At 39.5% G+C, this 17,231-nt stretch overlaps 1 protein-coding gene across 1 annotated transcript; it reads left to right on the top strand.

Annotated features, from left to right (window-relative positions):
* The first annotated feature begins 379 nt into the window (after window positions 1-379).
* LOC102782999 (lymphocyte function-associated antigen 3-like) lies at window positions 380-9,936 on the top strand. The gene is made up of 11 exons (XM_087836509.1): window positions 380-784; window positions 1,317-1,475; window positions 1,558-1,683; window positions 1,808-1,968; window positions 2,050-2,158; window positions 2,255-2,356; window positions 5,526-5,546; window positions 6,108-6,128; window positions 6,281-6,307; window positions 6,404-6,460; window positions 7,448-9,936. The coding sequence occupies exons 1-11, from the start codon at window positions 703-705 to the stop codon at window positions 7,471-7,473; spliced, it is 891 nt and encodes a 296-aa protein (XP_087692635.1). The 5' UTR covers window positions 380-702; the 3' UTR covers window positions 7,474-9,936.
* The last annotated feature ends 7,295 nt before the right edge of the window (window positions 9,937-17,231 follow it).

Here is a 17,231-nt window from a genome sequence, read left to right as displayed (position 1 = left end):
TACTGGGACACAAAAGAGCATTTATATTGTACAATCAACAGTCAAAGTAAATAAAGTGAATGCTGTAATTTAAATAAAGCACTTTTCTGAATTTAATAAGACCTGAGATTAAAAAAAATACCTGTAGTACAGCAAAGGGAAGCATTACTCCTCTTTATCAGATTTGACTGGAGTGTCCACACATGGGTATGAGAAATGTTGGTCACTAGTAAGTGTGCTGCAATATGAGTTTTTATCTCATAACCACAGGATGCATATTTCTGAAGACGTAAATAAGATTGAGTGGAGCTTTTTCTTAGGTTGCAGTAACACATTATTGTCGCCAGGGGGAGAAAAATTACGTTTTTGTTTTTTTTTTTTAACTTCCATTTACTTTCTAAAAAGTACTTTAACTTTGCTTAACCTCGTTTAAAGTTGGTTTTATTGATATCAAACGCTTTATGGTGATTATCCATCAATATAACCACGTTGTGGGTGTTAGTTACAGAGGCATGTCCGGGTTGCGGCGGGGACTGCCACCCTGCTTTCACTTTCATCGTTTTTTTCCGCCCTGTGCTGTTCGGTGTTTATGCTAGCTTAACTGTTTATGCTAGCTCGTCTGAACTACTGTGCGTTTGGTTTTTGACTTTGAGTTTATCTGGCATGTTTCTCGGTACTTCCAGCCTGGAGTTTTCGTTGTTTACGACCGTTTAAGTGACGAAGATGTGGCCTTCAGAGACGCTAATCGTGTGGCTCGGCTGTTTGTGTGTCCTCCTAGCTGCCGTGTCTCCTTCAGTACATGCGGGTAAGTCTGCTGTCCTCTTGAAGGATCCTTGAAGCAGCTCGTTTTGTAGCACATAGTGAAAATTGTGTTTTTGCGGAGTGGGTGGGTGTTTTTATGAAAGCCGAATCGTAGTTTAGTGATTTTCCCTGTTTGTGACCCCACCCAGTGCAAACCGGCGTTCACATAGTGTTTTCAGCCAGTTTCTTACAGTCAACAAAAGCTAGCACACCAGGACTGAGTCCTTATAGACTCCAGAATAGAGGAGGTGAACTGGAAGCTACAGCTGTAACAGCATGTGTCAAACAACAGGTGATAAATAAGTCAGTTAGCATACAATGACACAGACAGCAGCACGATGCATGTTTGAAATGCCACAGCAGTTTTATAGAAACGTGTATGTGTGCAGTTTAGCTTTATTCAGAATGAAACTTTCACACTACTTTAAAGAATTAGTCACTTTTCCCTAAAGAACAGTTTGATCTTCATTATTGAATATGTGACCAGTCACTAATAGAAACTTTAAAGTATTTAATCTGATCATTTATCTGGGCAGATACAGTCTATGGAAAAGTGGGAGGAGAAGCTGTCCTAAAACCACCTGCCAACTCTGTGTCTGGCCCCGTCACACAAATCTCATGGAAAGAAGGTTCTAACAAAGCCATGGAGTGGGAGACAGGTGAAACGAATGCAACAGGCTATCGTCAGTTTCACGGTAAGCTGTGTTAGTGGTGCAGTCGTCCCATCTTTGATTATCAGTGATGAGTTAAAGGTAACAGTATCATATGTGTTTGAAGATCGTGGCCACCTGGACACTTCCACTGGTGTGATGACGATCAGCGGTCTGTTACATAATGACAGCAACAGCTACACACCCGAGATCAACAACAGGCGACTCACTCCAGTTAGCCTCGTCGTCCTCTGTAAGTGGATAAATCAAACTGTGTTCAGCTTATCAAGTAAAACTGAAAGTGTTTAGTATGTTACATCAAAACTAATGAAAGTGAATCACATGATGAATTTTCCTGTTTCCTTTTCTAACAACAGCTCCCGTCCCTGTACCCAGTGTTAACAAATCCTGTGATGAGAGCAAATGTGAGTTGATCTGTGAAGGAAACACAGCCAGAGCCGCTCCAGTCAGCTACACGTGGATGTCAGATCATACTGGGATGCATGTTTCATCTGGGAAACAATATACTGTTCATAAGGTATTTTAAGTAGACTTTAGAAGGTGTGAAGACTTCTTCTCTGTGGTTTCAATTATATTAACAATTTCACTGCTGTTCCAGGTGAACAGTTCAATCAGTTATGAGTTGAGCTGTGAGATAAAAAACCCAATCAGCCAGGAGAGAAGTGAACCGATCACCATCTCTTCAGACTCATTCTCTTTGATACCTCGTGAGTTATTTCTGTAAAACACTCCTTTCAAACTTATTAATGCTCCAGGTCATCAACTTTGAAAAGCCACTTACTGCTGCTGTCATTATTTTACAGCATCTGGAGGAGGAGGTCCAAACATTTACACGGGACTTACAGTGCTCATCGTGCTGCTGGTTGTCGTCACACTGCTGGTTGCCTTTCATAAATGGAAAACAGGTGACAAAATAAATACCGTCTTTCATCAGCATGTTGATATTCAGTATTGTGATCCCCTGTCCCCCAAACTCATAGGCTCAGATGTAGGGATGGGTATCGTTTAGGTTTTATCCGATACCGGTACCAAACCGGTACTTTTGAAACGATGCTTAAAGAATGGAGAACACAAAATTGGTCCAAAAACCTCTCATGTTCAGCTGTTTTTTTTGTAAAAAGATAACAATGTTAGCCTTTTCTGCAGCTATGGGGCATATATGGTATCACTCTTGGCTGGAAGCAGCTTAAACAATGGAAAAAACAAACTTTGTCCAAAAACCTCTCATGTTTAACTGTTTTCCACTTTTTCTTTGGTCATTTTAGCCTTTTTGGCCAGGGTGAAGGGAGTATCTGCCATCAAACAAGAAGACAGCCGCATGTAGCTATGACGGTGTTTGCTAGTTCACCTTACATGCATTAATGTAATAACGTGGTTAGCCTACTCAACGTAAATTACACACGAACAACATTAAGCTACTCACGCAGAGAAGAACGGCTGCTGCTGCATCATCATCATCATCATTTCTGCTACACTGGCAGGGCTAGGGGCCAGGACTCTCCTCTTCGGGTTTTTGGGGATGTTGCTAACTCCGGGTCGATAACAGGCACCACACCAGCAGTAGATGTGCTCGCTGTGAGGTCTCGCAGCAAGCTATCAAATACGGCGCATTTCTCAACTTTTAAAAAACGCTATGCGTCGCCAGGTGTTTCATTTGATTTGAGGTGTTACCTCCTTTGACAGTATCACAGTATCAGCTTAAAGCACTTGTTGCAGCTGCTGAGTTTGCATCTTTTGCTGTCAAGTACAGCCAGACTTTGACCGCTTCACCTTGGGCGTTTTTAATCTGTAGCTCTGCTCTAAAAGAACGTACGTACCTGGGCCCGCCTACTATCCTCGCAAAGGTAAAATGATTGGCTAGAATCTGAAGTGTATGACATCTCAGGGGGGAAAAAAGCACAGAAATAAAGCACCGAAATGTGTGCTGCTTTTCGGTCTGGTTACTACCATTTATGCCATAATGGCACCGGATACCGGTACCCATCCCTACTCAGATGCCAGCAGAACATTTTAAAAAATGACCTTGACCATGAAATGAACCTCAATGTAATTCAAAACTACAACAGTCTCCTCAGCTTGCTAATGCTTACAACTTGCTGTTAAAAGACAAGCTAATGCAACATGTTAGGAAAGATGCTCTGTAGTAATTGATTTAAACGCATCGAACTTAAACAAAGCATATACACATGTTCACCTCCTCAGCTGCTCATATATATACATATGGCAAAGGTGGCTGCTGAATGAGAAAGAAAGGTGACTAAAGTGACTTTGATGTGGTTATTGGTGCCAGATGAGTATTTCACAAGCTGGTAATCTACTTGGATTTTCAAGTTTTCAGAGCTCTGTGGGTCTAAATGTCTCATTGTTGTCAGTGCTCAGACTGCTTCCAGCTGAAGATAACAGCAAGTCAAATAACCTCTCACAACCAAATTATGCGTGAATGTTTCCAGCAACTTGTTGAATTTGTGCCATTAAAATTTCCAGACAGTTTTGAAGGCAACAGATGGCCTCACATTTGACTCTAGAATACTTTGGTATACAGAGGAGTTCATTGTCGACTCAATAACCACAAGGTACCCAGATCATGTGGCTGCAAAACCAACTCAAACCATCACTCTTCCACTATTGTGATGACAGTTGAGGTTTGTGTGCTGATCTGCTTTGCTTAGTTTTCACCAAATGTGGTGCTTAATGGCCGAACATGTCCACTTCAGTCCAAAGTATATTTTTCTGATATCTTGTGGTTTATTCAGATGCAGTTTTACAAACCTAATCCATGCTGCCATGTTCATTTAGAATGAAGACACTTTCATACAAACAACTAGGGCTGCCACGATTAGTCGACTATCAAAATCATCGACGACTGATTTAATAGTCGAGGCGTCTTTAAAGATTTGTAAGATCCCAAAAGACGTAGGAATAAGTAGTAGGATTTAAGAGTGTAATAACGGACTGAAACAGAAGATGGCAGCACTGCATGTACAAGGATGCCAGCTGCCGTTAAACCCCGAAGAAGAAGAAGCTGTGTCCCAGAATTCATAGCGCAGCCCAGCTCAGTTTCCAACAATGGCGGCAGCTAGTTAGTTTTAATATTACTCTTATTATTCTTTCTGGGTCACAAAATAAACGTTTAACATATTTTCAGGCGAGAATGTAGCTGTGTAAACCTCAAATATCTGCTCAGTTTATCAAGACACCGCATATTTTCAAAAGCGCTCCGACGTTTTCGGAGACGTCTGTTACCCACTAGCTCGATAGCTAGCCGGGGGCTATGCTCACTAGAGCCGTGAGAACACCGGACTCCCGGCAAATCATTTTCAAACCCACCACCGTCTTTCGCTACTTGGGTTAAACATGATATATAAGTCACTTAGATAACTTAAAAATGTTATTGTTTGGCTTTTTTTAGTATTTTATTTGTTCCTGAGTAAATCGGTTTGGCTGAGATTAAAGTTAAAGTTTTTACACAGCTGAATAAACGTCAAGCAGACAGCTGATTGTGATAGTTATATAAGAGCAGATGCTGCTGGTGCAATAATCTGTACGTTTTACGTCCAATGGATGATGATCTGATTAGTCGACTAATCGCAAAAATAATCGGTGACTAGTCGACTATCAAAATAATTGTTTGTGGCAGCCCTACAAACAACACACGTGTTCAGTGTTTTGCTAATTGTACTGTCATGAATTTCAACATTCATCCTGCTAATTGAGACCAGTAGAGTCTGAGATGTAGTTCTTGGGTTTTTTGGAATTTCACGTCTGACTGGAGTGAATTTGTTCAGGTGGAAGACACCTGAATGCTCCAGACTGACACACCGTCAAAACCTCTGATTTTAAAGAGGGGCTCACATTTGCTGGTGATTGATTAATTAGTGCATTTGGCAAAAGGGGATTCAACCCGATATTAGCGAGTAACAAACGAAGTCGCTAGTGAGTGTAGGGTTTGTCCCAGATCTTTCAGAATAAGGGTTTTTCATTTAAGTCTCTTTGAGGTTGTATTTGAGTTTCATGTCTGATTGATAATGGTGGATCGCTAATCTAATGTTGTCATTTTCTTTTGATTTCTTCCAGGAATGTGGTTTTTTGAAAAAGGTAAGAAGTCTAAAACAAAGTGCTTCCTAAACAAATCTGAAGCTGAAAAGTAAACATTTAGTTTTAATTTGCTGAATTTTATTTGTATGATTTGCTTTGTCAGTTACTCTCTATTTTAAAATGGTGAATTAGTCGTCAATACTATCTGATATTTTCGGTCAGTTTAAGAATACATCACATGTGATTCATCTTTAGACTGGAGCGTAACAAGAACAACACGGAGAGACGTGCAGACAGTTTGTGTTGTATATAAATGATCTCAGAACGTGACTGAAGGAGCGTTTCTCTTCAGTTTCAGCTCTGATGTTGAAACCATCGTAGCTGAAGCTTTAACAGAACTGACTGGCTTCAAGAAATGCTGCAGCGTTTTAGTGAACGTGGATGCATTTTTAGTTCAAAATCAGATTCTCTGATCAGGCAATGAAATAATAATAGCATCATAAAGAAAATATTGTCCTTTTTTATGATATAAATATCAAAGTGTTGGCAGCTCAGTGATGACTACGAACAATCAAACAAAAACTGGTGTCTTTAACTGTTCTTTGCTGTAATTCTCTGCAGAGTCCATGCCGTGGGAAGGAGGTCAGTAACAAGTCAATTATAGTCCTTTTTTTAAAATCACTGTCTATTAGAAAGTAGAACTCAGACATACCTGTGGTTCTTCTGTGTGCTGTTTCTTGTTAATCTCATTGTTCTTTATGTTTTGTTTTTTGGGGGTTTTTCATCCACTTCAGATTTCTGGAGGAGTGATGAACATCAGAGTAAGTTTCAGCCCAAAATTGTATTTATTTTTATGTTCAATGGGGCTTTGTGTGGGATTAAAGCTGATGTGTGTATTTCTGTCATTAAAATAACAGGAGCTCCTGCGGCTAACGGCACCACTGCTCAACAACGAAACGATGAAAAAACTGAAGGTAAAACTGTCTCAAACTACTTAAACAGCAGTAAATCACTCTGGGTATTACAGGTGGGAATCACCATACATCCCACGATACGATATTATTGCAATTTTTAAAAATATTTTGCGATATTCAGATTCTGTACATAAAGGTAAACTTTATCAACATTTATTTTATCTAATATCAAAGTCTCACACTCAGTCTTTCTCTCATCTCAGTTTGATTGTTGACAAACTGAACGGTTTGTATTACAGTCTAGTCCAACTTAACTGAATCAACCATCTGGTACAATTATAGCTATTCTGAACTATGCAGTTTATGAAAACTATGCAGCCCCTTCAGCAACTGAAGAATTTGAAAGTAAATTAAAACTAAATATAATTTTACATTAAATAAAAAAGTTTTAAACTTCATTAAAATAAAACATGTCTTAAATTAAAATAAGTAAACTGTCATGTTTATTGCTGCCATAAACAAGTTAAACACATTTGGACAGTGAAGGAATGTCAGGATTCTTGCTCAGAAAAAGGATCAACATGCTCTGAAGTCAGAGCACAAAAACCTTTTTTGTAACAAAATATCGATTTCTGCTGTCCCTGTATCCATACATTATTAGCAAACAAAATATCACCATGCTACACAGTATCGATTTTTTCCCCCCACCCCCCTACTGGGTATCGAGTTTATAAAGGACGTGTTAAGCTCCAGCTCTGTGGTTTGATCTTGGACTCTGTGAAAGTTGCTTCGACTGACTCACAGCTTTAAAAATACTTATTCATCATATACCGTCCCTCAGTTCATTTCCTTTCTCACTTCCTCTTCTGCTCCATGTGAGCCACTTTTCATCTTATCGTCCTCCTCTTACAAATGTATGGTTTAGTCACATGATACAGAGCTGAGAGTTGCGGGGCACCTGAATCAGCCATAATTTATAAGGCCTTCAGGTTTTTAACAGCTGTGTGTAACGTTTTTCTTCTTTGTCTTCTTTTTGAAATCTGTCAGAGGAGACGCCAATGACAAACGGCTAAACATCAAGTAAGGACAGGTCAGACGATCTGAAAGATCCAAACAGAAACTGAAAATGTTTAAGAATGTCAAGAAGTGCAGACGTACAATGGACGTTCACCGGGGGGAGGCTCCAAACCACACAACAATAAAACGAGTTTTACTTGTTTTAATTTGTCTAGAGACTTGAAATGAATGAATCATGTAATATTTTGAAGTCATTTCCATCAGAAGAAGAACACATTTGTGTTCACGACTCCGCTTTGTTCTTCGTGTACCCTGCATTGTTACTGTGAACACATTTAAAGCGGACAGGAAGTGCTACATGTATAAAGGCTGATTTACAGCATTGACTCCTACTCTTAAAAAAATGCTATGAAGCTGGATTCAATAATAATATGTGTCTAAAGTTTTTAGTGCCATCTTGTGCCAGTATGGAAAGTGATGTTATGTGGTTGGTTGGTTGGTGCTAATAGACTTACACTAGTTTATGTTGCTAACTAGTGACAACTGCAGTCAGTTTTATGTTAAAGTACCAAGGATACATCGTCCCCTTTCACTCTCTGTCTCTTCAGCACTAAGTGGTCGTTCATTATTGGCTAGCTGCACTGAAATATGGGAATCCACCTGTTAGCCGTATTGTTAGGGTTTTTAGAGCACTTTATAAATGAGCAGAGCTTGTTGGAGTCAGGTGGACAAGGACGAGAAGCTTAAGTCTGACACTGCCCCCTTTGTCTTTGATTTTTCCTCCTTTGGTTGGATGTAGACACACGGCACACGATCAGCTGGCAGAGCAGATGTTCAGAGGATGTGATCAGCGTTATTATATGCAGTAAAACAGTCTTGCTTTCCTCAAACACACCCAACCAGTTTACAGCATAAGTTACTACATGCCCATCTGAAACACAACTGAGTTTCTTATCGAAGCACAGATCAGGAATCCTGAGATCCTGCAGGGGGAACAGAGTGATGTGTAGAACAGGAACATCAGAGGGAAAGTTGCTGCACTCTTTGGAGTGAGATGATGATGTCAGTGCATTACTTCAATCAAAACCCTAATATAAGTGAAGGAGAGCGTGACATGGAGATTTCTTCCTCTGTGGACATGCTGATGGATGTTAGGATTTCCAAATGTGCATGGGTAAGAAAAATAGTTATATTTGTAACTATTGTTGTAAAACAGTTCTGTCACTGCTTAGTTCACATATACTAAAGCCGTTTTCCAGTTACCTCAGAAGTTGGATGTTGGGATTAAGGAATGAAGTCAGTACAGCAATATTGCATTCCAGTAGGAAATTTGGGAAAACCGGAGAAATAGGGTTCATTTTGATTCTTAGCAGGATGCAACCATTGCACCCTGTTCAGTGCTGTGAGTATGATTATAAGATTCATCTGTGAAATCACAGCAGTGGCAGTTTTACATTTTTACTGCTGTTTACATTCACTTCCGCCATCTTGGATTGTTAAGTCCCAGTTGGTGGGGCTGATCTGACTTTTCAGGTGGGAAATCTGAGTTCAGGATGACAGTTTAGAGCAGAGCTCCACAGTGTAAACCAGCCTTTATAAATGTAGTGTTTCATGTTCGCTTTAATCTGATGTTTAATCTCACAGGAAAGTATTGTTTTTGTTGTTGTTTTGTTTTTTGTCCTGCTTAAAGCTGCTGAAGTATTTTAATGACTAGCTTTTACTATTAAAAACACTACAGATGTAGTTAGATGTAAAAAGGTAACTTGAATGAGATGTGACAGGAGTCGAGCTTAAAGCAGATCTCCAACATTTTCCATAGAGGCAAAAAAAAAATTTAAACAATAGCAGGAAACTCAGCAAAGTGCTATTTCCTGTGATTGACTGCATACCTGACACCGAATGGCACGTCGACCCCGTTAAAGAGGAACGCTGGGGGGTGATTTATAATAAGAGCCAGGTGTGGTGCAGCCTCACAGTGTGGAGGGGGGGATGTTAAACGGGCAGCTTCTGGGGGCAAAAGGGACGCCATTGTTTGGTTTGGGCCACAGGGTCAAACAACAGTCAATGCTTTGTACAGTTCATGCATGTGTGTGCGCTTCTGGGGAAATTGAAGCTTGGACAAAGTTGCAGGTTTTTATTTACGTGTCTTATTATTTCTATTAATTCATCTTCGAACATGGATCTTATTTGACTCGTCTTCTCTGTTACAGTGAATTATTTTTGTCTCACTCCAGCCTACTGTGTGTGCAGAGGATGTTCTGTAGCTGTAGCGTCAGACTTTTGTCAGGCACAAGTAGCAGTAGTAGAACTGAAAGTCAGGTATGAGCTGCAGTGCTGCTGCCATCGGTCTTTAACAATCTCCAGATACACTAAAGTTTCCACATCGCTTCATACAACAAGAACTAATATTTGTTTTTATTCCCTTGGATTTGTATTTATTGTGGTTCAGTGTCTGAGGACGCAAATAATGTAAATATATATGTGTTGTTTTTATGAACTATGTTTAATAAAACCTACAAAAATGCAGGTTGCAGTGTTTACGTGTATGCATCACTCTTTTTATCGGTTTTTACTTTCACAAAAGCAGACTGTACACTTCTGATCATTTCCTCTATACCAGGGGTCAGCAACCTTTTACACCCAAAGAGCCATTTGGACCCAGTTTCCACGCAAAAGAAAACACTGGGAGCCGCAAATACTTTCTGACATGTAAAATGAAGATAACACTGTATATATTGTTTTTACCTTTATGCTTTGTGTGAACAACTAAAGTAAGTAAGTAAAGTTTATTTATTAAGCGCTTTTCACAGACAGGCAGTCACAAAGCGCTGTACACAAATATTAAAATAAACAATACAATCAATAGACATTATACACAATGTAAAGGATCAAATGTAAATAATGTAAAGAATATAAAATACGTAGATCAACAAAAGGCTTGTTTGAACAGAAACGTTTTTAACTGCTTTTTAAAAGAATCCACAGAGCAACTAAGGTGTGCTGCTGATGAAATCCATGAAGTGCTACAGAGAAAATTACATGTTATTTATGTAATGAACACATTTGAACTCTTAAAGAAATATAACCAAAGGAAAGACACCCAGCTGAACTAAAATGATCCAGCAAACAAAAACTGCTGTGAGCCGCCACCCTTATATCTCCTTTGTGCTTTTGGAGCCTTGACCTGACTTTTAAAAAATAATTGAAAAAAAGCTCTATGCTGCTGAAAGATGAAAAATAGATATTTGCAAAATTCTGCCTAAATATGTATTTTACCTGGTTAATGTGTGTGGCGGGGCGTGGTCTGCAGCGCCGCTGCAGGGGAGGCGGACGCACCTGAGCTGCACCCGCAATCACGCCTCGCCGCCTTAACGTCTGTGCTGTTGTGTTGGTGTGTGTCGGGCTGTGAGCTGCAAAGCTACAGCCGGCTGTGTGCGTACAGCAACCGTGTGTGAAAAGTGGTCAATAAAGAGATGCTGAAAAGCGTGTTCATGCAAACATCGTCGGGTCTGCCGTGATATGTTTACAACGGGACTTCTGCTCCTGAACCTCTGCGCACAGCGTCTGCAGATCGGGGCTGTACGAAGTCACTTTCATCTTTACAGGACTGTAAGCTGTCGTCTGTGAGGCGTGAGCGGTGTTTGTTTTTAACATAGTTCACGGTGGAGAACAGCTGCTGACATAATGTGGATCCAAAGATCCAGAATTGGCCTACCTGGGGCTGAAAGTCTCGATAAATGCACGACGTTTCGGCGGGTACACCGGCTTCCACGAGTGTGACGCTTATTTGAGCGATGAAAAAATAATAAAATATAATTTTATTTTTATATTTCAATATCACAATAATCTTCCAATTTAGAACTACAAGTTAAAAAAGAACTAAACACAAATAAAATACACTTATGCTAAATACTTATAATTTATTTTCCCACCCGGAGCTGCAAAATAAAGACGAAAGAGCCGCATGCGGCTCCGGAACCGTGGGTTGCCGACCCCTGCTCTATACCATGCAAGAAATGAATCTCTGAATCCAAAAGGTGATGTGGATCTGGGTTAGTTTATATTTTCTTCACAGCATCAACGTGATTGTGATTCAGGGAGTTTTTTGTCTTTGATGTTCATTTGTGAAATGCGCAGATGCCTCCATCTTCCAATGGTTAGGAATGTCTCCAAAAATTGTTCTAAGCACAACCTGTTTATGCAAATCATTTATACATTTAGTTTTTTTACTAATCATTCCTACAGACAAAAAGAAGAAAACTGAGTTCAGTGAGTGATTGTTTTGGGTCGACCCAGTTCTGGATGTTTGGGACATAATGGAACCAGTGACTTGTTCTTCTTGTGGCGGTAATCCCAGAACAAGATGGTGGACAGTCCCTGGGGTGGATAGTTGTTCCTTAAGGCTCTGAATGTTGGGTGTGCTAGTTGACGTATCTGTGCAACGTTGTGAGGAGCTCCGGGGCGGTGTCCCTTAACTTGCAGACTGGATTGGCGTTTCCTGGTTTAAGAAGGGGGAGCAGAGGGTACTAGAACTATAAGGGGATCGCACTCATCAGCGTCTTCAGGAACGTCTATGCCAGAGAGGAGAGCCCATCCGAATCTTGGACACAGGAGCAACAATGCTGTTTTCAACACTGGATCAGCTCTTTATCCCCGCAAGGATATTTTAGAGTGCATGGCAGTTTGCACAAGCAGTCTACTTGTGTTTTGTGGACTTTGAGAAGGCAATAATCGGAAAAGGCCTATTCTGTACAGTTTGGTTGGGTTTTTTTGTACAGAACAGGCGTGTCCCGGTGGTGGATGGTCTCCACTTTGGTGGCCTTAGGATTTTATCTTTGCTTTTTGCAGTGTTTCTGTTGGCTTCATCGAGTGGTGGGCTCCTGCTTGCACTGAAGCAGTGCACTGTTCGCCAATGTGAAGCAGCGGGAATGAAAGGACATCCAAGGCCAAGACCATGATTCTCATGGTTGACGTACCCAGTCCGGGTCCAGGACAAGTCACTACCCCAGATGGTTCAGTTCAAGTATTTTGGGGTCTTTTTCACGAATACGGGGCGAGTGGAGCATGATTGACAAATGGATTGGGGCAGCATCAACAATGATGTGGAAACTGTACATTCCTTTCAAACTCCTTGATGCTGCACGTCATCAACTCTGAAAAACCACTTACTGCTGCTGTCATCTTTTACAGCATCTGAAGGGGTCTCAAAATGTCCACAGTACTGTGCGGTGTTTTCTGTTAATCTCGCCATTCTTTATGGAAGTTTTTCCACCGGAGTACGTTTCAGCCACATTGGGATTCTTACATTTTTTTTCCTCAGTTTTTTCATGGTGTTAAAAAGCTGTCATTGAAACGACAGGAGAAGCTTGTGGGGATAACGGCGCCTCTGCTCGTCAAAAGCATAAAAAGGCTCAAGGTGAGACGCTTTCAAACTAGTTTAGCTTCTGTCCACTGACAGCAGTAAATCTGAGAGCAAATGTTAACAAGGACATTTCTAGCTCTGTTTTTTTAAAAACTTTTCAGAGTAGAAGTAAATTTGATTGTACAGTAAAAAAAAATCATTTTTTATCATATAAATACTTTACCGCTGTTAAACTATTTATATCTCATAAAATAATGTACAGGTTACAGAAAATTGCTGTTGCTCTGCAAGAGGAGACAATTATCACATGAGGACCAGCCAGGTGGGAACTGAGATGACCTGCAAGATTTCTAAAATTAGATTCAGAAAATCCGGAAGTGCAGACGTGGAAGTTGAGTAGCAGTGGGATCCAAACAACACAAATGCACTTAAACAGTTTTGTATCTGTGCAGAAACCTAAGCAAACAAGTCATGTGACCTTGACTGCTGTAAGAAGTTAAAGCTATTTTCTGATTGTTTTTGATGCAAAGAACTGAACAGAAACCATAATCAGATATTGATCAAGAATCAGCTTTGGTCATCTTCTACACTGCATCGTTGCAGTGAAGATAAACTTTTACTGTTTAAAACACTATAGATGTAGTTAGATGTAAAAACTTAACTTGCCCCAAAAAGCTTAACCTTAAATTCAATTTAACTTTGTTTATACAGCAAATCACAACAACAGTCACCTTAAGGGGCATTATATTGTAAAGTAGACCCTACAATAATACATACATGAGATATAACAGGAGTCATAAAGGTTTTCAGGCTTGAAGCAGATCTCACATCTTCGTGAGGTTTGTTCCAGGAGTTTCCAAAGAGGTAAAGATTTAAACAATAGTAGGAAACTCAGCAAAGTGCCATTTCCTGTGATTGGCTGCATACCTGACACCAAATGACACATCAACCACGTTAAAGAGGAACGCTGGGGGATGATCTGTGATTCGAGCCAGGTGTGGTGAGGAGGGGAAAGGAACGCCATTGTTTGGTTTGGGCCGCAGGGTCAAACAACAGTCAGTGCTTTGTACAGTTCATGCATGTGTGTGCGCTACTAAGAAAATTGAAGCCTGGATGAAGTTGCAGGTTTTCTATTTACATGTCTTATTATTTCTATTAATTCTTCTTTGACCGTGGATCTTATTGAGCTCATCTTCTGTGTTTCACTGAACTTTAATTCTGTTTGTAACAATTCAAACCTACTGTGTGTGCGGAGGATGTACTGTAGCTGTAGCATCAGACTTTTGTCAGGCACAAACTAACTGGAAGTCAAGTATAAGCTGCAGTGTGTGAGGATGCAAATAATGTAAATATGTGTCTTTATGAGCTATGTTTAATAAAAACCTGCAAAAACCTTTTTTTTTCACCAGTTTTCACTTTAACAAAAACAGTCTGTACACAATACTGATTATTTCCTCTATACGATGCAATCACTGGATCCAAAAGGACTCGTGGATGTAGATCACTTTATATTTTCTTCATAGTAACAAGGTAACGATGATTCTATTTTTTGTCTTTGATGATTATTTGTGAAATTTGCAAATGTCTCCATCTCCCACTGCTGCTCACGCAAAGCTATCCATAAGCTTTTGTTGTAATTGTACTTAAAGACACACAAACAGAGTAATCACTGAGTTTATTGGTAAAGGTAATAATTCAAAATTTGTGTTGCTAAAAAAAAGCATCACTTGAGGGCAGCAAATCAGTGCAGTCTGACCGAGGACAGCGGTTTGCTAGTTTCTTTGTAGAATAAAAGAATGCATGTTGCATTTTTAACAAGGCATCCTGGTATGCCTTGTTAAAAATGCAAGAGAATAATGTACATGGTCTCATTAATACAGGAACATAATTCATCTTGTAGCTTCTGATGAAGCTTTTATTTAATGGAAAACAGCAGTCGGTTACATGTGGAAACCACTTCATTTATGAGGAATCATGATCCGGACATCAATAAATAAAAATAAATAAATAAATCCACAAACTTTTTTGAGAGAAGATTTTCACCAAATGATCGAAGTCAGGGTGCCTTCGATCTCCATATTTTACTAATACAGCACATCTGAAGCACGGTGCTGTACAGTGTAAACTGTAAGTCGTGTCCATACACACAATAAATGAACCAGATAAGAAAAGCACACGAAGACTATGAAAACTACCCAATTAACCACAAATGTGTCACATAAAGTAACTGTAAAAGAAACGTGAAAACTATGACACATGAATACATAGTTCCAGAAGGATTTTTCTTTGCGAGCAGGCCAAGAAACATCACTTGAGGCTCCAGATCATGTTTTACTCCTTAAAGCAGATTTACTGAGACCATGATCTGTTCCCAGGTGTTTTTACAACATCAGTCTTTCCTTTAAACATCAACATCACAATGAATTTAGTATAAAGGTAACAAAAAAGGTGAATCTGGGCCTGTTTACTCATATTACAGTAACAATCCACTATGTTATAATCACTTGAAAAAGGGGGATTCAGTGTGTACTTTTCAACATAATTTATTTCATAATTTATTTATTTCATAATTTATTTTGTACTTTTAGAGAAGCATAAATGTGCAGATTCTCAGGCTAAACATTCGTCACACCGGAGGATCATCACACCAGCTGTACAAACAGTCCAGTTAATAAGTGGCCTCCTGCTAAGAAATGTACAAAAAAATAAATAAGAATCAAAGAGCTCTGTGTGATCACGCTGTGAGCTGCAGCTGCAGCTGAGCAAACATCTGTATATCTGGTCATTTAGCACAGTGTAACTAGAAGCAACTAAAACTGAACACTCGACTGTTCATATCTGCAAATTTGGTTACAAGAATATCAGCTATTTAAATGCTTAAAATCAACAATATCAACCCATATCAGTACAGAGATTTTTTAAGAGTTACATCTACATTTTATATTTTTGCTGCAGACGTACAGGAGGATAGTTTCACAGTTTGAGTTTGAGATAATGCTGCTATGGCCCGTTTGATAAATGCATCCCTCGGCTTTCTCATCACCTTTCCTGCCCACCAAGTGGCTCAGTCTCAACTGAACCTTAGCTCCAAAAAAGTTATAAATTAGAGTCAGACTGATATATTGGCTGTTGTATTTAATGATATCGGTATCAGCAGTTACAACGTCAGATAAATGAACGTTTTTAAAGTAGAAAGAGGAGAAATGCCTTTCAATCATAGTCAGTGTTGACATTGTAAAGTTTGTCCACCAGAGGAAATGCTGCATCTTTCTTGTTGGCAACAGCTTTGAAAGCCCAAACTTACCACCAGCTGATCCGAGCAAGCGATTGTTGTGACAATAAAACAAGAAGTTTTTAAAAACAAACAAACAAACAAAAAAAACCACACATATTGTAAATTAGGGCTGCCACAAACGATTATTTTGATAGTCGACTAATCACCGATTATTTTTGTGATTAGTCGACTAATCAGATCATCATCCATTGGGCATAAAACGTACAGCTTATTGCACCAGCAGCATCTGCTCTTATATAACTATCATTAGCTTACAGCTTTAAGTGTTTAAGGTATGTGCTAACTAAAAATAAAGACAAAATGATAGTTTATTAAATTTTAATGAAGTTTGCAGATTGTTTCGGTGGAGTTTAATAAACTCCTTGCTATCTAAAATATAACAGGACACTGGAGTATATTCTCGAGCATCTCACACTTCTGATAATCAGCTGTCTGCTTGATGTTTATTCAGCTGTGTAAAAACTATAACTTTAATCTCAGCCAAACCGATTTACTCAGGAACAAATAAAATACTGAAAAAAGCCAAACAATAACATTTTTAAGTTATCTAAGTGACGTATATATCATGTTTAACCTGAGTAGCGAAACACAGCGGTGGGTTTGAAAATGATTAGCCGGGAGTCCGGTGTTCTCACAGCTCTAGTGAGGCTAGCCCCCGGCTAGCTATCGAGCTAGTGGGTAACAGACGTCTCCGAAAACGTCGGAGCACTTTTGAAAATATGTGGTGTCTTGATAAACTGAGCAGATATTTGAGGTTTACACAGCTACATTCTCGCCTGAAAATATGTTAAAGGTTTATTTGGTGACCCAGAAAGAATAATAAGAGTAATATTGAAACTAACTAGCTGCCGCCATTGTTGGAAACTGAGCTGGGCTGCGCTATGAATTCTGGGACACAGCTTCTTCTTCTTCGGGGTTTAACAGCAGCTGGCATCCTTGCTGCCATCTTCTGTTTCAGTCCGTTATTACACTCTTAAATCCTACTACTTATTCCTGCGTCTTTTGAGCGTACAAAGCTTCAAACGACGCGTCGACTATTAAATCAGTCGTCGACGATTTTGATAGTCGACGTAATCGTGACTAGTCGACTAATCGTGGCAGCCCTATTGTAAATAACTACACAATAACAAATGTTAAGCAAATCCTAAAAGAAAGAA

Source organism: Neolamprologus brichardi, chromosome 23 (assembly GCF_056152115.1).
Source record: "Neolamprologus brichardi isolate AB-2024 chromosome 23, ASM5615211v1, whole genome shotgun sequence".
Classification (NCBI taxonomy): Eukaryota; Metazoa; Chordata; class Actinopteri; order Cichliformes; family Cichlidae; genus Neolamprologus; species Neolamprologus brichardi.
Note: the sequence above shows the minus strand (reverse complement) of the source record. Positions and strands in the feature narration are given on the sequence as shown.

Bases quoted from the DNA above. Each gene is read 5' to 3' on its own strand.
- LOC102782999 (XM_087836509.1), top strand. From the start codon at position 703: ATGTGGCCTTCAGAGACGCTAATCGTGTGGCTCGGCTGTTTGTGTGTC. The intron at 1,684-1,807 runs GTAAGTGGATAA...TTCTAACAACAG, and splicing joins AGTTAGCCTCGTCGTCCTCT to CTCCCGTCCCTGTACCCAGT. The intron at 1,969-2,049 runs GTATTTTAAGTA...CTGCTGTTCCAG, and splicing joins AACAATATACTGTTCATAAG to GTGAACAGTTCAATCAGTTA.